We start from the raw sequence: 22,978 nt of genomic DNA on the forward strand, positions 1-22,978 counted from the left end.
CAGCCAGATGGCCGGTACGGTGTTCGAGGAAGCATAGGGAACAGTATATGAAAGAATCAGCCGTCTTAAAATTATTTCTCGAAAACTTTGCTAGCTCTTAGACCATTCCGTCCACTGCTAGACATAGGTATCTCACATTTTTCGTCACTCTCTACGGTTCTGTGTCTTGTTGCCATTTCTTTGACATTCGTTTAACGTCGTCCATCCAGCGTTTTGGTGGTCGTCCTCTGCTGCGCTTGTCTTCTCTTGGGCGCCAGTCAATTAGTTTTTTCACCATCTTGAGTATTTTAGTCTTGCTAACGTGCTCAAAATCTGTGGTCTTGCTACGTGACCTGGCCAATCCCATTTCAGCTTGGCTATGCGTTCGACGACATCGTTCGCTTCCTCAGATATCGGTTTCTTATTTTGTCTTTTTTTTTTTGTTACGCCGAGAATCGATATTTCCAAGCGCCTTTGTGCCACTCGCATTTTTAGTGCTGTTGTTTTTGCGTGAGAGTTTCTACTCGGTATATCATATGTGATGGTACACGACAACCTTCACGGAATTTTCCTGATTTATTTGTTATAAAAATAAGGTATAAAATTTCCTAATTGTTATAAAATAAATTGAAATTTCTATAATTTATTACGATAGTAGCAAAGTTCAAAGTATTGAACTCATTTGAAAGACTGCAAAGAAAGCACACGTCATTCTTAATATACGTATAGTACCTCACCAATATGGTCATACATATTGGCACTGTTTTTAACTATAACAGATATAAATAGGAAGGTCGAGTACCTGAGACATCGTTGTTGTCGTTGCACTCCCTCGCGCGTAGTCAGGGGATCTAGTTACCGGGAAATGGGTTATCCCCGACCTATCTCAAGGTCAACGTAATGTAATTGTACATTTAATTATATAAGAATATATTTTCTGTAAAAAAGTTTAAGTTTGTTTGTTCGGGGTAATGACTTCGTCTAGCAATCCCCAACTTCACACATAGTAGGAAGAACGCATTGGTCAATAATTGTCTTCCGTTTCATAGCTACCGGAATGTTGCTCTTAAAGATGTCTCTTAGGGCTTGTTTATATGTAGGCGGTTTGCCAACGTCGACGTCGCGGTTTACCTGAAAAACCCAACCGCCGTGGTTCAAGTTAACATAGAAACAAATGCAACCGCTCATCATCGTACATTATGCAACATGCAACCGCGAGTTTTACGCGGTTTACCAGCGTTTAAACAGGTTAATAGCGACGTTTACGTTGGCAAACCGCCCTATCTAAACAAGGCCTTACTGAATCATATGCCGCCCAGCAAGTATTATTCGTCGTTGAAATTCACAGGTCTGATTATCCTTGCTTATTCTGATTTAATGACCGACATAATTATATTATAAGGGTGTTAACCCTTAACTACAGACATCCGGTATTTTTTACCGGCGGGCACTCCCAAAATGTGGATTTCATGGTAACCTCGCGACTTACAAGTTCATGTGTCTCTGTACCTCTCGGGTATTTTGTATAACAATGCTAGTCAAAGCGTGTAGTGTGTATTGTCAATATTTTCTTTCCTAGCACACATCAGAAATCTTAACCGGTAAAAATTACCGGATGTCTGTGTTAAGTAAGTATTTTTATATGAGTACTATATTTGTAAATCTGAAATGTTTATATTATTTTTTTAAGTTTTTTGGAAAAAAGTAAAGAAATGGACTGCGGAAGTCATCCTGGACCTTAAATGAAGGTTAAATTTGACGATAAAAATTTTGAGGCCACTTTGCAAAAATGGAATTGCCATTTAATTCTGTGATAATTTTACCCCTTGCAGATTTTTTCTCATGGATGTAAACATTTTTGTAAATACTATTTTATGTTTCCTTTGTGATTCTATGTTACGTTTATTTGTTAAAAAAAAGTCTAAATTTTTGTTCATAGCATTTATGGCCGTTTGTTTCGATAGACCAAAAATGTTACCAAAATTCTGGTTTAATAGATTATTCTTCAAAAATCTTGTATTATATTATTAAAATCACTCATTTTACCATTTTTTCCCATATATAGAGACTCCAGAAAAACTCATAATGCAATTTTTTTTGTTTTTTATTATTAACTTTATATTTTGACTCTATTTTATAATGACCGGTAAAAAATACCGGGGATCTGTAATTACGTGCTAATATTGGGATGTCTGTAGTTAAGGGTTAAAACCAAAGCAGTGTAAGTCATATTTTTGGAATGATGTAAGTCTTGCTTTATAATCTTGACATATAGACCAGGGGCGGGCAAACTTATTTAGTAAGGGCCACCAAATATTTTTGGTCTATTACCGAGGGCCGCAATATTTGTTACCTTAACATGTTCGAATTTTTAACTTTTTACTAATTCTGTTTAAGGGGAGGGCCATTGTTTGAAATCAACATTTCTGGCACCTTTTCTTGAATTTGGTTTAAAATTATGGTAGAATTATTTTATTTTTAAATTAAATAAACATATTCACTACAATTCAAAGATTATTAAAAAAAATTCAAGACCAAATATTGAAAAATAAGCCAACGCGGTGGCAAATTTTTCCGTGGCAAATTTTTCCAGGCAGCTCAAAAAAATGGATTTTGCAGTAGAACTCGTGAATGGATCATATGAAATAAAAAATTCAAAAATATTTTATTAGCTATGAGTTTCTCGAGGTAACGCTGTTAAGTTTTTTAGTTTTAACGATTTTTGAGTTTTTGATATCACTCAAAATACAAGCTAAAATAACGAAATTTTTGTAAAAAAGGGTGAAAATCGTCCACCGCCTTTGCAAAAAGCAGTTCTGAGAAAGGCGCGTTTGGTTTGACAACTTTTATTTCAATTTGCTTTTTGTCGGTCACATGGTAAAGGGATGCACGCCGGAATATGTTTTTGAATTTGCAGAGTAATTTACAAAAAAGACGGGAACAGCTGTTGAACGTGTCTCACTACGCTCAAGCTACTGCAAAGCGAGTCGAATTAAACATGCTTTACTTGCGGTAATTTTACTCCAGTCAAGCTGAAAATTTTAGATAGTATTCTTGAAGTTTATTTATTTATTTATTTATGTACTTTCATTTAAAATAATAAAAAAAATTAAAAATTTCAAATTTTTCAAACCGTATCCCTCTCCCCTAAACAGCATTCGCACTTAATTAAGCACGGTATTTCCCTCAAATATATTATGTGTATCTATATATTTATTTATTTTTATTTTATCTATGAACATATTTCTTTTTTCCCTAATATTGTTCTGAAGCTATTTCCTTGTCACATCTTATGCAATTTACTTGGGAATAAGCCACAGTTTAAGTTTGAAATTAAATTTATCTGACGTTTCGATTTCCACTTCGGAAATGGTTATCAAAACACAAAACATTAATAAATTAAGCATTTATTTAATTAGTTCAATTTATTAATGCTTTGTATTTTGATAACGATTTCCGAAGTGGAAATGGAAACGTCAAATAAATTTAATTTCAAACTTAAATTGTGACTTATTCCCAAATAAAATAGTAAATTCTATTTTCACATTGCTATTAGTTACTTAAATATTTAAAGGGAAATTCCGTGCTTAAATAGATGCAAACACGCATCATACGTAATATGCAACACGCGTCATTTAAATTAAAATAAACAAAGTTATAAATTTGAAAAATCTTAGATTCCTTCCATTGTTTTTGTTTTCGTTAAAAGAATTAAATAATATAAAAATATGCACCATGATTTAATCCTATTGAACGACTCCTATTAACAATACCTATTAGTTTTAATTGAAATGGCGTTGGCGGTGACTACTTGCAAAACATTTTTGCACATTACCTGCTCATGGATTAAGCAGTGAAAAATAATAACTGATGTTCTGAAAATTGTTCATGGACGTAATCTTTAAGTTTTCTCAACAGTACAATATTTTTTGCTCCTCTTAAATTTGGTGCTCCGTCAGTTGTTACACTTACTAAGTGGTTAAGCCTGGGTTTCCTCGAAAGCGGCACCGACTAACAGCGACCGTAGCACTGCGATGAATTACGTCAGATTACGGTGAAAAATTCAAGGTTCTTCACTGGGGCAATGGAATGTGCAAGCTCAGCAAGCGGTGGTTTCCAACGCATCCTTGGAAACCAACGCTATTATTTTGCATGGTACAGTTTTTTATGATGTCATTCATCGCAGTGTTACGATCGGAGGTTGTCGGCACCGCTTTCGAAGAAACCAGCGCTTTACAGCGCTATTTAAAATTTTCCAAACAGTTCCAGACCACTTCAAAAATATCGTTTCCATTTATTGAAATTTCGCGGATTTCATTCAGGGAGCCGAGAAAACTGTGCCGGAAACCCAAATAATTGCCCGCGGTATGTTGAAAATTTGCAGAAAAATCTCCAGCTGCAAAAGTGTTAATTAATAGCTGCATTGTCTATATTTATTTATTAATATTATTAATAAATGAAAATAATTCACATTTTTTCCGCGGGCCGCAAAAAAATGTATAAAGGGCCGCATGCGGCCCGAGGGCCGTACTTTGCCCACCTCTGATATAGACTTCTTAAAAGGAAAAGTGGTGTTATTTTTATGAAAAGTTTTTACTCTATTACTTACTGTATTACAGTAAATACTTACACCAGTTTTCCTGATTTTCCCGATGGCATGAGGTCTATATATCAAGGTTATAAAGCAAGACTTACATCATTTCAAAAATATGACTTACACCACTTTGGCTTTAAGACCCTCATAAAATATAAACTTTTCTCTCAATTCGACCACTTGATTTTGGATGGATAGGTGTTCGCGGGAAATAAATTTGTCATAAATTTGGCCTTACTGAGGTTCATTTTTAGACCTATTGTTGAACATACGTGTTCTAATTCTTGTAGCATTTGTTTTGCTTCACCCAGATCTTCGGTGACAAATACTATATCGTTGGCAAAACGCAGATGATTGAGCATTTTCCCTTCTATTTTTATTTCTCCATTTTCCCACTTTAGCATTTTAAAGGCGTATTCTAGGACCGTTATAAATAATTTAGGTGAGAGAGATGATAGATGAGTTCCAAAGATGGAAAACACAATACGTTGTGAAATAAAAAGAGATGGAACTAGTAGAGATGGAATATTATCGGTATAAACCTATAAATTTAAATTACATTACGATATTTCCCACCTTTAAATATTGTACATCTTGACATTGTACATCTTGATGTACACTTGTACACACATCATAAAGTAAAATAGTAAAATCTAAGTAAAATAAAATATCATAATACATCATAAATACGATTTAAAAAGTATTTATAAAAGCTTACTTATGTTAGATAAAAATGTGAAATATTTTCTCCTATTACCAACGTGAGAATTACTTAAATACCACACAATAAAATGCTCCCGGTAGTGTGAGAACGAGTTAATATCTGATTGAGTAAACCATTGAAAGTCCTTCGTTTCTTTACATGAAAAGTGTGTATTTCCGGACTACCATTAAAATCGTGATATCGCAAATATTAATGTACCTAATGAGAGTAAAAAAATATATATGTATAAGATAAAAGAGTTGTTAACGATTATATTATTTTTTATTTTTAATGAATTGCCGTCTTCAGTGAGCGTTGTATCATGCATGCAAACATTGCTAGCTTACTGAGATTCTCTTACCTTAGTAGTTGATGCAGTTAATTAAAATAAAAAATAATAATAATAAGGAATCAGTCTATAAAACAGCATTATGGTAGGGGAGCCCAAGCGGAGATTTTTGCAGTTACTCGAGCGCGTCAGATTATGACATGGGGGAAAACCTTGTATCCTGTAAATGCACCCCTACCATATATTGGATCTTAATACAGGGGAAAATCTCAAAATCGTCAGATTAAGATAAGGTAAGTTAAGTACATGTATAACATAATGTGTATATGTATTTAAAAAATCTGACGATTTGAGCGGGGCGTAAAGAAATGGGTGGGTCACAAAGTTTCACAAGAAAAAAGCGAATATTTCGCAAATAAACGTCAGATCCAAAAACTAAAAAGTACGTGTTCAATACTTCTTAAAAATCTATCGAATGATACCAAACACGACCCCCACGGAGAGGGGAGGGGGGTAAATTAAAATTTTATAGTTGGTGTATGAGAGAGAAAGTATTCGAAATAGTGAAATAACAAATAATATAAAATTTGCTATTTTTGGCAATTTTGACTAGTAAAATCGATAGTTTTTATTATAATAATATGAGTATTTTAAAGATATGAAAATCGGTGTAGAGAAACAGGACCGAAATAAAAAGGTGATGGTTCGAAAATTATGATCCTATTGTTTATATCTTTGCCGTAAATGCCGGTCAACTTTGAACGGTTGTATCTTAGGAACCACTCATCACAACGTTTTTTCTTTTAAAAGAAGCGTCCTGCCGCTATTTTTCCAATACCGTTTTCATGATTTAATTTAATTTAATATTTCCCAAGATATTCAATTCGTTTATAAGCCAAAAATTGTTTATAATTTTAAAATATTCATGAGGCCGCTTAAACAGTACAATTTCAATTCGGTAAAGTACATTAGATAGGTACTGTGTCTTTTTATACAAAAATCATAGTTATTCTTATGTATCATAACTATTGTGGTTATTATAGCGACCGTATATATTTAATTAACAATTCAATCGTTGCTAAACTCTTCATTCAATTTCCATCGGCTTCTGGAATTATATAATCTATACGAAAAGAGCTTTTATATTACCAAGTTATTTAATTATTGATAAACAATTACTTATCTAAAATTTTAGTTGAAAATTAAAGATTTTGTTGGAAAACCCGCATTTTCCGGGGAAAATTTTCGTCGAAGTAAATCGGGAAAAACACGTCTCTACGCAGAATTTAATTACGGTGAATTTTTATTTGGGCGTTTTTGGTGTATAAAAGTTAAAATCTTTGGAGTTATAGAGCAAAAATTGAAAAAAACACGATTTTCGGGCGCCATTTTGATTATAAAAAAAGTAGCACTCTTATCTGCGGACTTTGCATACCTATATTATTAATATTATACAATCATAAGATTCGATTCCAGCAATAAAATTGTGGGTAAATAACTTTTTTTAGTCCAGAGTAAAATACAGTGATAAGCGCGCTAATAACCGGCAAAATAGCACAAAAGATGGAAAACGTATTAAGTTGTGAGATTAAATGAAATGAAACTAGTCGAGCTGAGAAATTTAGCGATAGTAACCTTTTTATTCACATTATATTTAGTCCTGTCGCCAGGGGGGGTACAACGGCCTCGTTAATTCAGATGGACTTACCCAAATTTTTTTTATGTATTTTGACCCGTAGAACACGAATTTTTTGGGTAACAGTTGATCCGGATGTCGATAAGATTGTTATAGACCAAGAACTTGAGGAATCAAATAACAGCGATTTTTGGCAAAACAAAACAATATTTTGTATTTTTTGGGTCATTTTAAGCAAAAAATATTTCTACAAGTTTTTTAGTAGGATGCACAGTTTTCGAGATAAACGCGGTTGAACTTTCAAAAAATCGAAAAACTGCAATTTTTAAACCCGAATAACTTTTGATTAAAAAATAAAATAGCAATTCTGCTTAGCGCCTTTGAAAGTTCAAGTCAAATTTTGTCGGTTTTGATTATTTGCATTGCTACGAATTTATTGTGTTATTGTTAAACAAAGCTACAAACAACTAGTGCGTGAGTGATGTTTCTATGATTTCTCATTTAAAATCGAACGAGTAGGTAGAATAGGTACTAGTGCAATCAAGACTATTTCTACGTTACATGCGTTAAAACGCATGTAAAAGCACGGGAAACCCTACGTGTTTATAGCTTTGTTAAACAATAAAAAAATAAATTTTTACCAATGCAAATAATCAAAACCGATATAATTTGACTCAAACTTTCAAATGCGGTAAGCAGACTTGCTATTTTATTTTTTAATCAAAAGTTATTCGGGTTCAAAAATTGCAATTTTTCGATTTTTTTAAAGTTCAACCGCGTTTATCTCGAAAACTGTGCATCCTACGAAAAAACTTGTAGAAATATTTTTTACTTAAAATGGCCCAAAAAATACAAAATATTGTTTTGTTTTGCCAAAAATCGCTGTTATTTGATTCCTCAAGTTCTTGGTCTATAACAATCTTATCGACATCCGGATCAACTGTTACCCAAAAAATTCGTGTTCTACGGGTCAAAATACATAAAAAAAACTTGAGTAAGTCCATCTGAATTAACGAGGCCGTTGTACCCCCCCTGGCGACAGGACTAATTGATTGTTTCCCAGCTTTACACGTATCAGAATAGTATGTCAACTAAAACTGTCACTGTGACAGTGGTATTTGCCAAACTCGTCCGATACGTCTAAAGGTGGTAAACAATCAATATGATGTACATTAATAGGTTAATATCGCTAAATTTCCCAGCTCAACTAGTTTTATTTCTTTTTATCTCAAAACATATTTTTTTTTTATTTAGCTAATGCCTCGACAACTAATGGCCATTGGCATGGTAGGTACGGTAATTTTGAACAGTTAGGTACCTAGTGTCATGTGTAGTGTGTGTGTTGAGTAAGTGTCTTGTTACTTTGCAAAGTCGACGTCACTATCTTTGCAAAGAGACGCTAATTGTATCCGAACGTCTGCGGTCCCTCCGGTGAGTACCGATCCCACAAGAACAGAAACTATATTCATTTATTAATTTATAATAAATGAAAAATTTCTGACCCTGGTGAGATTCGAACCCACAACATTTCGGATTGTTTCGATCCAAAGGCAGGCGCTCTTACCACTGAGCCACGGAGGGGGTTCAAAACATAATTAGTAGGTACATTATTTGACGGTTTTTGCTGTAAATTTTAAAGAACGTTTGGATTGACATAAAATTTGGCATACGCATAGCCAACATGTCAAAGAAAAAAAGTGATATTGTGCCGATGTGTCCTTCTCGGGGGTGAAAAACATACGTTCAAAATAAGTCCGAAATTAGATAAAATGCCTAATTCTAAGCAACTTTTATTCTATACAGTTTTTTACTAAGTGAATACTTTTCGAGTTATTTGCGAGTGAATATGTTCATTTTTCAACAAAACAAACACGTTCTTAGACAATCTTTCGCAAATAATTCAAAAAGTAAGTATTTTATGGAAAAAACCTTTGTTAGCAAAAGTATAGCTTGTAAAAAAGTGAAAAAAATGGTGTATACATGAAGACCTAGACCTAGTAGAAGCAGAGTTATAGCTAAAGAAAAATAGGTTCATATTCGCCAAACTTCAAATAAATATATTTCAACGTGAAATAACCAAAAAATTAAGCAATTTTTGGAAAAAACTCATTACAACTTTTTTAAAGAGTAGAGCTTTATGTCCATTTTTATAAAAAAATATTCTGGCATCAAATGTGAGCAAGTTACGCTCAAAATACAGTTGGTCCGTTTTGATTTGGCATAAAAAAATCTGGAAAATCACCCCGTAATTAACAACTTAAATAGAATTAATCGTTACCGCTTCACACGTTACTTTATTTATGTTGTGCCTATATGATCTGTAAGTTTCATCGATTCAACGTGCTTATTTTTGAAAAAAATGGTTTGAAAATAAAATTTTTAATTCTGAAAAAATGCTCTTTTTCAAAATAACTTAAAAATTATTAGTAATACCAATAATTTCAAGAAGTAATAAAATGTACGTTTTGTTTTCTGGATATTTTGGACTTTTTGTTTTCCTGTTAGACAAAAATCGGTTATGCTATGGCTGTTCAAAGTTTGCATACAATCGGGATTAGTGACTCGTTCAAGCCATTTTAACTACAGCTTTTTCAAGAATAAGCACTTTGAACCGCTGAGACTTACAGATCGTATAAAGAATAAATAAGTTAAGTAGTAACTTGTGAAGCGGTAACGATTAAATTGATTTAATATGCTAATTAGGGGGTGCTTTTCGCGATTCTTTTTTCCAAAAAATAAAAGGTACCAACAATATTTTGAGCATAACTCGCTTACTTCTAAGCTTAGAGGTTTTTTTAATAAACCTTTTTTAAACACTTTAAAAAGTTGAAATTAGTGTTCCCCAAAAAGTGTTCCGTTTTTTGGTTATTTCTCGATGAAATATTCGATTTGGAATTTGACGAATAAGAACCTACTTTTCATTAGCTACAACTTTGCTTTAAGATAGAATATTAAGAATATTAAATATTAAGAATATTTTTTTCGACAAAATACTTACTTTTTTAATTATTTGCGAAAAACCGTCTAAAAACGTGGTTATTTTGTTTAAAAATGAACAAATTCACTCGCAAAAACACGAAAAGTATTGACTTAATGAAAAAACTCTATAGAACAAAAGTTGCTTAGAATTAGTCAGTTTATAGGATTCCGAACTTATTTTGGACATATACTTTTTCACCCCGAGAAGGTGTGAAAATTCACCCCCAGGGCAAAAGCACACATCGGCACAATATCACTTTTTTTCTTTGACTTAGCTATGTGTATGCCAAATTTAATGTCAATCCAAGCGGTTCTTTAAAATATAGAGATTTTGCAATATTTTACCGTTAAAGAACGTAGGTACTAAATACGTTTTCCATCTTTTATGATATTTTGCCGGTTATTAGAGCGCTCATCACTGTATACTTACAGCGTATCTACGTAAGTTGTATTTTTATTTACAGTTCCGCTCCTCGGTCACTCCCGGAGTTCAACATCCCGTTTTTAATCCAAATTCGTACGCTTGTCAATTTTTTTAAGCAAGATGATGAAGCAATGAACTACGAAGTTTGATGTTTTTTTAAATAACTCCGAAAATATAAATTTTAGAACAAAACTGACTTGACTATTGAAAAATTCAGAAAATTTTACAAAAAAAAACCTTATAAAAAGAATTTTCTAAAACTAAATCTGTATCTTCTATAATTTTTTATTTATAACGCTAAAGTCACCCTTCTCACAAACATTGGCGCACTGTAAACTAGCGTACGGCAAAGTGCACGGTTGAGTTATTTTAATGTAATTCTTTAACTAATGGATCAAATGAAATTTTACAAATTGAACCTAAAAGAAGAATAATTAAGCTATCTTATCGTTATAATAAAAAGAAATAAAATGTATGGGCATAAGTACGGTGGGGGCGAAAAGTGAGCCTTACATGAATTTTGTTTAAAAATGATTTAAAAATGTGCAACTAATACAATTTTTCTGATAAAACCCTTAATTTTGCACAACTTACCTTTCAAGCATCGTACTAAATGATGATTCATTCAAAAAACATCTCAAAAATTTAATTCAAATGATATGACGTCTTAAAAAATGTAATTTTTGAAATCTTCGTAGTTTTATAGAATTACCACCACTTTGAGACGGTATTACTCAAGTTTGAACAGATCTATTACAGTTTTATAAGTGCTTTTTTAAAGCTTAGGATGTAATCTTTAAAATGCACTAAATTATTTTACTTTAGAAATGAAATAGACTATTTCTTTTTGAGAAAATTAAGAAAGATAACAAAAATGTAATACAAAAACGAAAATTACCAGCTAAAAAAATGTTTATATAAAGTGATCAAAACTTTCTTCTGGAAAACTTACCTAAAATACATTTAATAATAAACTTCAACAATAATAAATGTTCAGCAAAAAATTTTTTTTAACTCTTATACAGTATGTCTGCGTAACTTGGAACCTATTGATAACTTTTTTATTATCAGTTTTACGAAAAAAAGTTATTCTTTATAAAATACTCTGCATCGTATATAATCTAAGATGCAATCATCAAATATCAAATTTAATGAATTTTATACGAGGTATGTCAAAAAATATGAATTTCACTCAGGAGTAAAGTATCGTTAAATTTCACAGTATCGAAAATTGTTATTAAGAAAAGTTGTTTAGAATTAAAAAATTTGTTTTAGTGTTCAATTACATCCTTCTAATTAAAATATTGTGAATAATAAAGGCACTTAACTCTTAAGAAAAATTCATATTTTTTACATAAGTACCTCGTATAAAATTAAAAGAGTTTAATATCTGATGGTTGTATCTTAGATTTTAGACCAGGGAGAGCATTTCATGAAGAATAACTTTTTTTCGTAAAAGTGATAATAAAATAGTTATCATAATTGTAATAAAATAATGATGAGTATCCGTAATTTGAGAAAAAATTGAAAAAAAAATTTCGATTTGAATAATGTAATTGTATATTTAAACATAGTTTTTAATTTCAAACAACTTTTCATAATAGAATTTTTTGATATTCTGAAATATAAAGGTACTTTGCTCTTTAACGAAATTAATATTTTTGACATAACTCGAATAAAATTGATAAAATTTGATATCTGATAGTTGAGTTTAAGATTTTTGACTATCCAGAGCATTTTATGAAGAATAAGTTTTTTTCGTAAAATTTATAATAAAAAACTTTTCCATGTGGTTCCTAGCTACGCAGACATACTGTATAAGAGCTTCTGTATAAGAATTTTCAAATTGCAATGCCACATTCGGATTCAGTATAATCAAAAACAAAATAAAAACATATTTGATCAAAGTAAAATGATGAATTTAACGATATTTTTAAAATTATTAATACAAAACAATTGTTATTGTTTAAACAATTAATAAACAATTAGCGGCCAAATCTGCGAGTAGAACTTTTTACTTTAACATGTATATAAACTAACAAAAAAAGTTTTAGAAAAATATAAGCTTGTTTGAATTTTTCCGAAACAATGCATGTTTTCGTTCTAATTGCCTATTACTTTAACTAACTGCGTCATAGAACAAATAATTTATTTGGCAGATTTTATATCACGACGTTCCTAAGTTCTTTCATCAAACTATAATTTAGTTAGACAAGTTTCGGCTTTGGGTTATTCAGTTGGTGAAAACCAATTTCTCTATATCACTTTCGAAATAAACCAATCGATGCGAAAAACGGAATAAGGAAAACACAATTAGTCTCGCTGGTCAATTCTCCTCTACAAATAGGGGGAAACCACCCTATCTTTAGCTGCTCACCCTAGATCATAGTCAAGATTCTCTAACTTTACTACTTTATGTAGATCGCAAAAGATAAAGAGTAGATTGTCGATCAAACTTTAAGGCATTAATCACTAATCGTCCCTTGGTAGATCCATGTTTAAGTAAGCGTTAAATGTGCCGATTAGGATCAAAAATTTCACAAACCCAAGACTTTTGCCATAGCCATAGACAGTCGTTAATTAATTGGGTTATTATCCTGTCCAAACTCAAATACCTAAACAGGGTCGTACTTGCTAACATTATTTTTTATGTTTTAATTGTTTTATGAGTATTAATTTATATGAGTGATTATTTACTCTGACTAAAGGTCGTTGTTGGAAGGAACATTCTTGAACTGTTTTAGCTTTAAATTGTTTGTAAGTTTTTCATACATAATTATTATTCTGAGGCTATTTCGCTTTAAAGATACATTAATTAATAATTTTTGATTAAGTACCTAGATAATAAATAAATGCTAATAAAATAAATATAAATAAATTGATCAACAAATAAAAGCGTTTGGGAAAAGAGAAATATATCACATTAGACAAGACGAAAACGACGGGTTCGTTAGAAAAAATATTCCCATGAGATTTTTTTGCATAATCACATTTGTGAGACATCCCAGAATAAGGTTCAAGTCAAAATATAATAATTTTTGCAATTTGATTAAAAAAAATTGTTAAAAAAAATTTAATCCACTTTTTCTGTAGGCGACTTCTTGTACCTTATTATGGGGTGTCTCACAAATATGTAATTATGCAAAAAAATCTCATGGGAATATTTTTTCCAACGAACCCGTCGTTTTCGCCTTGTCTACATAGCGTAAAACGGGCTCCACACTTTCGGCGAAGTTACTTCGCCAAAGTTGACCGAAGTCCGAAGTACCCTCTCTACACACTCGTTCGAAGTGCGATACCGACAAAGAGCGGTGCGATACCGACAAAGATCCCTTTGATCAGACCGACAGAGAATGGAAGTAGAACGAAGTGAGGCGAAGTTACACAAGGTGGCCGTCTACACTCTCGTACTTGTTGAACCTCGATCGACTTCGGTGAGAGTGAAATGCGGGCTTAAAGATTCTTCTGTGTTATATACCTACTCTAAATTTAATAGACACATTATACACTGAGGACGTTTGAGTTGGAATAAATTCAATATCTCGAGAATGGACGAATTTGGAGAAAAATCCTGAGACAGGTCGATTTTTATTTTTAAATTATGACTTTTTGGCATATATATCATACTAGTGACGTCATTCATCTGGGCGTATTGACGTAATCAATGATTTTTTAAATGAGAGTAGGGGTTGTGTGATACCTCATTTGAAAGGCTATTTAATTCTCTATTCAGTAATATAAATGTTAATATAATTACTTATACAGGGTGTTCAAAAAAATTGATTTTTAATTAAATTAATTAAGACACAAAGAAGAATGTGGTATGTAATTCATTTAGTTCAAAATATATTTTAGTGATGTCAGTAAACATAAAGAAATGTTTATTTGACAAATAAATATTGTTTTCGATTAAAATCAATGTTAAAGCTGCCACCCACCTGTCTCTTAGCAGTTTGAACATTGAATTTAAGCGAAGAGCAATGTTAATTTGTGAAGTAAACATTTTTACCTGTTTTCTGACAGCAGTAAAATGTATTTTGAATTAAATAAACGGCTTACATTCTTCTTTTTATGTCAATTAATTTAATCAAAAATATATTTTTTTGGCCACCCTGTTTAAATAATGAGGTTGTGGTTTATATTATTAAATAGAGAATTGAATAACCTTTCAAATGAGCTATCACACAACCCCTACTCTCATTTAAGCAAATCATCGATGAGGTCATTACGCCCAGATGGATGACGTCAATATTATGATATATATGCCAAAAAGTCATAACTTAAAAATAAAAATCGACCTGTCTCAGGATTTCTCTCCAAATTCGTCCATTCTCGAGATAATGAATTTATTCCAACTCAAACGTCCTCACTGTACGAAGAAGATGGTGCAAAGGGCCTCTACAGCTTCTATCACTTTTTCGTTGGATGAAAATACACAATTTAGACATTGTTTCAGTTGAGAAAAAACATCAGTGTCCAAATAACCTAGATCCGGTGAATAAAGGGATACGATTTGTGTGCAGGGGCATAGAACTTGTAGCGATCACGCTACTAATTAAATTACTTTAATTAAAATTGGATTAAAATATACCCCTCTACAAAATCCTTGGGTGACGCCCGCGAAGATCCAACTACGATTTTTCGGTGGACAGGCGCGCCAATAGAAAGAAAATCGATGATTGTCGATTTCTAGTTTAGTTGGTCACGAACTCACAAAGAGGCAACACATCGTCATTACTTAGGTGACGGAGTTTGGGCAAAATTGGGAAAATATATAACTAAAAGACCTCGAACATCAGCCAATAACCCATACTAATAATAATCAAGCAGTAGTTATATCTGGAGACTTATTTACAAGAAAGGAAAAAGGTTATAATACCGCCGATGTGTTGCTTTGCTCAAGTGAGTATATTGATATATTTCTCTTTATTTCTTCATTATAAAATCAAATTCACCATCCTAGATATCTCGTTCGTTATCTGTAGATATTAATTTCAGTTAAGAAATAATTTAAATGTCACATTATAAGTTATATTACGGTAAGGATATTCGTTTCCATTTGCAAAGGAACAGTCAAGGCCATATGTTTTAGTGCTAAAGTTAAATTCCAATTTCTCATTAGACTTTTTGCTCTAGGGTTTTTTGAGGTAATAATATAAAAAAGTTTTACCGAATATCAGACATGTCATGCGCATGTCCCTGCCATGTCTGATTTGATGATTTGAGTTAGTTTCAGTTTGACATGACATATGTATACCTAACCTGAGTTTTTTTTGTTTTGGTTTCCAGTGCAGTGACCCTCTGCTGTCTACACATAGTGTTATAAATAATGTAATTAAATTGATAAAATTTATTTTAGATTCCGTCCCGTAGCTACTTGTCACATAGACACTTAGCCTAGTCAATTTATATAGATTGTATCATCATTTAATGTGCCATCATATAAATATGTGCCAGTTACTGTAAGCAGCTAGGGTATGGGTTACCCCTAGAGTTACTTTTGATTGGATTGGATAGTACCTATTTCACAACATCCAGGATTGGATTTATCACCACAGCAGCCCACTAGTTTTTGCCGTGCCAAGAGGAAATTCATTCCTATCTGGACCTTTTTAAATAGGACTTGTGGTTAAGATAAGTTGTTTAATCTTATTATTTACATATTTTGGGTACTCTATAGTTGCTTGCACTGTAAACTTCTTGTATGCATACAATTGAGGTAAACTAGGTACATATTTCTTGATAGATAGGTTTTAGGTCGTTGGTTTTTTTTTTGATTTAATATAAGTAGTAGTTTCCAATAAATAAAATTAGGTCTTGTTCAATAATCATTATAAATAATAATTGTAGCTTAAAAATTTGATAGGGAAGGGGTCGTTAAAGGTTTGTCGCGGATATACATTGTATATAAAGAGTAACTGACCAACTCATTTATACAACTCATTTATATCACTCATTTATATAACTCATTTATATAACTCATTTATATAACTCATTATATATTTACTTATTAGTGTTTTTGCTAGGTGAGATCTTTATTATTTTTGGTAACCGTAGCGTTCTTGTTGTGGATCTCACTCTAGCGTAGTTCAATTTAGGAAATAATTACTAACTTTTTAGTTGTAAGGACTTAGTGCTATTCTGACGGACTTTTGCTTTGGATTTTGATTTTAATACCTTTGCTTGGCCAGTGATAGTGGATAATTGCTTGTTAAGTGGCCTTTGCGGTCCTATTTGATCTTTTCCCCATCCACTATCACTGTTATTACGTTGCGTTATATGTAAAGTGTTAACATTTAATATTTATTATTAATATATTTGTATGTATTAAGGTTGGTGTTTTATTTCAGTCTGTATTACCAGTATATAACATAGCAAGACAAGATCAGTATTTAGTATTTTGTATTTCAGGTGGTTGTAACCAGTGTCATAGAGTTCCCGTTGTTCGTTACTTCAAAATCTCGAACCTGTCCAACTTCTTGGTTCTGAGAGCCGAGTTGTTCGTTCGAGTTGGCGCCCTTTTTTCTTCTTCTTTCTTTGTTGTAACTCGATATTATTTTATCTCTAGCATTCTTATCTATTTTCCTTCCATTTTTGTATTAATAGTCTCATTTTCTTCCTAGTTACTATCATTTCATTACCAAATTTTCTTCTCATATCTCCAAAGCCAATATTCGGTATATTGAAGCTAGCCCGAATACTCACTTGAGATTTAGTGTCTCTCTGCCCTTTAAATTTTTTTTCCTGAGCTAAGCCCCTCTTCTTGTCGTCTTAAATCTCTTATCATTTATTTTACCCATCTTTATTCAGTTCTTCTCTTCAAAAATCTCTATACCCAGAGTATAGAGGTTTCAATTGGCTAGACCCAACGTGTGGCTTCTTTTACATTTTTGGCTGTAAATATATTTTCTTTAACTTTTGGTTTTATCTTGGTGGTTTCAGTGATTGTGTTTTTAGATTCTCACTTTAACGTTCAGTGTTGTACTTCAATTTGGTTTTTTTTGGAGATTATCTTATATCTATATCTTGTATAAACTTGTTTTGCTATAGTATACTGTGTTGACTGAATAAATCGCTTTGTTTTGATTGGTTAAAGAACTATTTTGGTATTAATAATAAATTAAATTAAAATTAAAAATTTAAATATCTTGAATTTAACAATCTCATCGATGTTTACAAGTCCGGAGTAGCATTAATAGTGAATCACTACCTTGAATTAAAAGTATTATTCAATTTTAGGTTTATCGGGAGTGTAGCAGTACATTTCATCGGATTTCACGACTGGACCAAACAAATAAACATTGCTGGTATAGGTATCGACTCAGAACATTAACTTGAGGACAGAGAGTAAGTTAAACTTTACCTACTTACATTTTATCTCATTCTCGTGTTTACTTCCCAGTGGTGTGTAATGGCATCTTTTAAGGCAGAACATCTGTCAACCCCTGAATTGGATTACGAGTTGAAAATTCGTCAGTTAGCTGATCCATCGCTAACTACTGATAGGGCTAAAGTGATCGTATTGACAGGTGCGTTAAAGCAAGCTTCAGCAAATCGGAGTCATGCTGTTCTGTCAGCTTTCCAACTAAATTTTAGTGATGAGGTCCGTGAAATAGAAGCTACCCTTGCAGATTTGAAGACCCAAATTAGCTCTTTTGTTGGCTCCCATAGTGATGTTTTATATGGTCGCTTGACTTCCCGTTTAGGTCATGTTTCAGGTAGGGTTCATTTGTTAGAGTCAGTAACCGAGGAAGAGGATGCCATCAAGAAGTCTCTTAACTTCAAGATACTTAATCTGGAAGGAGAACTTGAGTTTAAAGTAACTCCACAGGCTCACTCCACTCCTCATAACCCTAGTGTTTCGGTTAATTCATTTCCTTTCTTTAAGTCAGCTCCAATTCATAAATGGGGTGTACATTTTTCTGGTGGTTCGAATGAAAATGTTGTTAGTTTCTTAGAGAAAATAGAATGTCTGCGTCTAGCGCGTGGGAACAGTGAAGATGAGTGCTTTTCATCAGCAGGTGATCTTTTTAAGGATTCAGCCTTTACTTGGTACCTCAATAATCGAGGTAGTTTTACTTCATGGCAAGAGTTAGTTGCCAAACTTAAGTCTGATTTTCTTCCTTACAACTATGAAGACAACTTATTAGACGAAATTAAATCCCGGAAACAAGCTCCCCAGGAGAAAGTCACCATCTTCATCAATGAAGTTGTCAGTTTGTGTAAACGTTTGGAAGTCCCTCTTTCTGAGTCCCATATAGTGAGAATCATTAAGAAAAATTTGTTGCCGTCTTATCATCCTAGTCTGGCACTCACTGACATTCTCTCGATTGCTGATCTTACAGAAAAATGTAAGAGGTTAGAAGAAGTTTTGTCGTGGTCTTCTGAACCTATATCTAGTGTCCCTAGTCGGTCAAGCGTTAGAAACAACGAATCTTCCTATTCTGGTAGGCCAAATTATTCCCGGTCTGGTAATGTCTCCACTTTTAACTCCAGAATTACCTGTTGGAATTGTCGTCAGCCAGGACATGGGTATTTTGACTGTTCTGAACCGAGAGGGTTGTTTTGCTATGGGTGTGGACATCAAGGAGTCCGTAAGTTTGAGTGCGAATTCTGTTCGGGAAACGACAGAAGGGGTGGGTCGTCTCCCCTGGCTCTCACTCCTCATCAAAATACAGGGAATACCTTAGAAAATCCTCAAAACCCAGGAAGCAGTTTCTCGAGTCAGGAGGCCCATGCCTCAACCACCCAAACATCCCAACCTCCACCGAAAGACAAAAGACCACGGAACGGCAGATACCAACCGAAAAGAGGACGTTAGTTGACCATGTCCTTTGTGATTCTTCTGTAGTTTCTCCAAGTAATCCCTTATCTTCCCTCATTGATGTTGACATTAATTCATTATTAGTTCGAAAAAACAAGGATAATCGTCCATACCTTGAAATATCTATCTTAGGACATTCTTGTTTAGCTTTACTGGACACAGGGTCCAATATCTCTATTTTAGGTTCTTTAGGTCTGGAATTTCTCCAGAATTCTAATGTTAAGATAGGAATGGATGAGAGTTTGCAAGTGACTACAGCTGATGGTCAGGTCCAACCAATTTTAGGTCAGTTCACAACTGAGATTTCTGTTAGTTCATGTAAAAGGATGATTACATTTTTTGTTATACCTTCTGTTAAGAATTCAGTTATCCTAGGGATGGATTTTCTGAAAACTTTTAATAGTGAATTGAATTTTTCTGAATTTTCGTTATCTGTCTCTTCTTTTAATATCTCTTGCGTTGATGCAGGTAAAGATATGAGTAGACTTAATGCTCAGGAGTTAGAGCAGTTGAATAATGTCATCAAATCCTTCTCTTCTATCTCTTCGAAGAATCAGTTAGGCAGAACTCATCTCATCGAACATCACATTGATGTGGGTTCGTCTAAGCCCTTCAGACAATACCAGTATCCATTGCCTCAAGCCTGGCATGAGAGCTTAGTTAAGGAGGTGGATGAAATGCTTAAGCTTGGTATTATCGAGCAGAGCTCGTCTAGCTTTTGTAGTCCCTTATGGATGACAAAGAAGAAGGATGGGACTTTTCGTGTCTGTTTTGACGGACGTAAACTTAACAGCATTACGATGAATAGGGATGCCTATCCTATACCTCGTATAGATATCATCCTCACCAAGCTACAAAATGCTAAATACATTTCATCCATCGACTTAAAGAAGGCATTTCTACAGATCCCATTAAGCGAAGAGAGTAAGAAACTTACGGCTTTTGCAGTAAGTGGCAAAGGATTGTACCAGTTTACTACAATGCCTTTTGGTCTGGTGTCTGCTCCCCAGACTATGTGTAGATTAATGGATTTGGTAATAGGTCCTGCTTTAGATCCCTATTGTCAATATTATCTTGATGATATTCTAGTCATTACTCCTGATTTCGACACTCATATCTCTGTATTGCAACAGTTGTTTCAGCGTCTCAAAGATGCAAATTTGACTATTAACTTAGATAAAAGCAGCTTTTGTCGTGATTCTATTAAGTTTTTAGGATATGTTGTAGATTCTCATGGCTTACATACTGACCCTGACAAGGTGTCAGCTATTCGTGATTTTCCTGTGCCTAAAAATACCACCCAGGTCCGTCGATTGTTAGGAATGGTGGGCTATTATAAAAAGTTTGTTAAGTCTTATTCTACCTTGTTGTCCCCTATCACTGATTTGCTTCAAAATAGGAAAAAGGGACATAATATTGTGTGGACTCCTGAAGCTAATGGAGCTTTCATTAAAATCAAGGAGGCTCTCACCAACTCCCCAGTTATGGTAGCCCCAGATTTCACTAAGCCTTTCTATTTGATGACTGATTGTTCAAACACAGCATCTGGTGGTGTACTCTATCAAATTGTCGATGGAGAGGAACACCCTATAGCCTATACAAGCAGGAAATTAAACAAAGCCCAGAAAAATTATACTACAACCGAAAAAGAGTTGTTAGCTATAATTACGGGCATTGAACATTTCAGATATTTTCTGGAAGGTCGTTCGTTTACGGTCATAACTGACCATAGTAGTTTGGTGTGGTTACAGAGTATGAAGAACCCATCTCCTCGTTTGGCTAGGTGGATTTTAAAATTGGCACAATATGATTATAAAATTGTTCATCGTAAAGCTGCAGGTGTAGTAGTCGCTGATGCACTATCGAGAACTTTTGATATTAACTTGTTAGATTTATCTACTTTACAACCAGATGACTGGTATCGAAAAATGTTGTATGATGTCCAGAATGTTCCAGGTAAATTTCCTGATTTTAAAGTTGAGCATGGTGTGTTGTATAAACATGTGTTAAGTTCTATGGATGCCCTTACTGGAATGTCGGAATGGAAGATAGTCGTTCCAACAGCAAATAGAGCAGAGGTTTTGGCCACTTTTCATGACCATCCTACTGCAGCTCATTTTGGCTTCTACAAAACTTACTGTCGTATATCTGAACTGTATTACTGGCCGAAGATGCGTCAGACTATTCGTAGTTATCTCGCCCGATGCAAAATTTGTGCTACGTGTAAGTCGACAAATCTTCCCCAACCAGGTTTAATGGGTAGTTATCGACGGATTGATTTTCCATTCCAACTTATATCTTTGGATCTTATTGGTCCTTATCCTAGGTCGTATAAAGGTGCTCAATATGCCTTAGTAGTTGTTGATTACTTTACAAAATTTCCTTTGGTGCATACTATGTCTAAAGCAACTACTTCAGCCATTATCAAGTATCTAGAGAATGAAGTTTTCCTAATTTATGGTGTTCCACAGATCGTGTCTTGCGATAATGGACCCCAGTTCACAGCCAAGGCTTTTCGTGATCTCATGTCTAAATATAATGTACAAAAGATCTGGTACAATGCGAACTATCATCCTCAAATTAATCATACTGAAAGAGTAAACAAATCTATCGTTACTGCTTTAAGATCATATTCATTTCCTGATCAGAGAGCTTGGGATACTCATATCCACTCTATAGTACAAGCTATCAGGACTTCTTCTCACGAAATAACCAAATGTCCTCCATCGTACTTAATGTTTGGTCGTCATGTTCCTCTTTCTGGTGATTATTTTGGTAAAATCTCAGAAAATGCCACTAATTTTCCTGCAATATCAGATAAGTTACACCGCTTAGAAGATATTCAGCATCTTCCTGACATATATGCGGATGTTCGCAAACGTTTGAAAGCATCTTATGACAGAAATAAGTGCCGTTATGACCTGAGAAAGCGAGCCTTATCGTTCAGAGTCGGAGATTCCGTTCTGAAGAAAAATTTTGTCAAGTCAGATAAAGTGAATTTCCAATCTGCCAAGTTGTGTCAAAAATACATACCTTGCACTGTTATTAAGGTTATCTCCCCTTTGATTTATGAGTTGAAGGAAACTTCCACCGGCAGGAAACTAGGAAGGTTTCATGTCAAAGATTTACTTGAGGATAAGACTGTAGGTCCACATAACTTGTCTGACAATTCAGATGGTTCATCTTCAGATGAAGATTAAATTGTAAGGGCCAGTTTGTTATTTATGATCTGTTTATCTATTTTGTTTACCTGGTTAACATCTGTTGTTATGCCTTTTACCTTATTTTATATTATATTATCTTATCTTAATGTTGGTTAATATCTTAGTTTATGGACTTGTTCATTTTGCTGTTGGTTGTCTCTTGAAAGTCCAAACTATATATCATAGGAGTGCAGGATGGATAATGGGAATTTTCCCCATCTTGAATTCTGGGTTAGATAGATATTTATAGGGATAGTTAGGAAACCGTTTCTATAATATTTTCTTTGATTGACGGTTGCATGAGCTCGTGGACCATGGCCATAAAGCTTATGCATTCACTTACTTAC

General features: G+C 33.4%; 2 protein-coding genes across 3 annotated transcripts in view; one reads left to right on the forward strand and one right to left on the reverse strand.

Moving 5' to 3' along the window:
• Window positions 1-22,978, reverse strand: part of LOC114329229 (uncharacterized) — a 1,335,969-nt gene that overhangs the window by 313,919 nt on the left and 999,072 nt on the right. The gene's annotated exons all lie outside the window — the stretch shown is intronic.
• On the forward strand, window positions 15,236-19,426 carry LOC126878990 (uncharacterized). The gene is made up of 2 exons (XM_050641869.1): window positions 15,236-15,506; window positions 15,964-19,426. The coding sequence occupies exon 2, from the start codon at window positions 18,016-18,018 to the stop codon at window positions 19,423-19,425; it is 1,410 nt and encodes a 469-aa protein (XP_050497826.1). The 5' UTR covers window positions 15,236-15,506; window positions 15,964-18,015; the 3' UTR covers window position 19,426.

The sequence above is a fragment of the Diabrotica virgifera genome, chromosome 1 (genome assembly GCF_917563875.1).
Source record: "Diabrotica virgifera virgifera chromosome 1, PGI_DIABVI_V3a".
In the NCBI taxonomy this organism is placed as follows: domain Eukaryota; kingdom Metazoa; phylum Arthropoda; class Insecta; order Coleoptera; family Chrysomelidae; genus Diabrotica; species Diabrotica virgifera.

Coding starts and splice junctions, on each gene's coding strand:
- LOC126878990 (XM_050641869.1), top strand. CDS start 18,016: ATGGCATCTTTTAAGGCAGAACATCTGTCAACCCCTGAATTGGATTAC.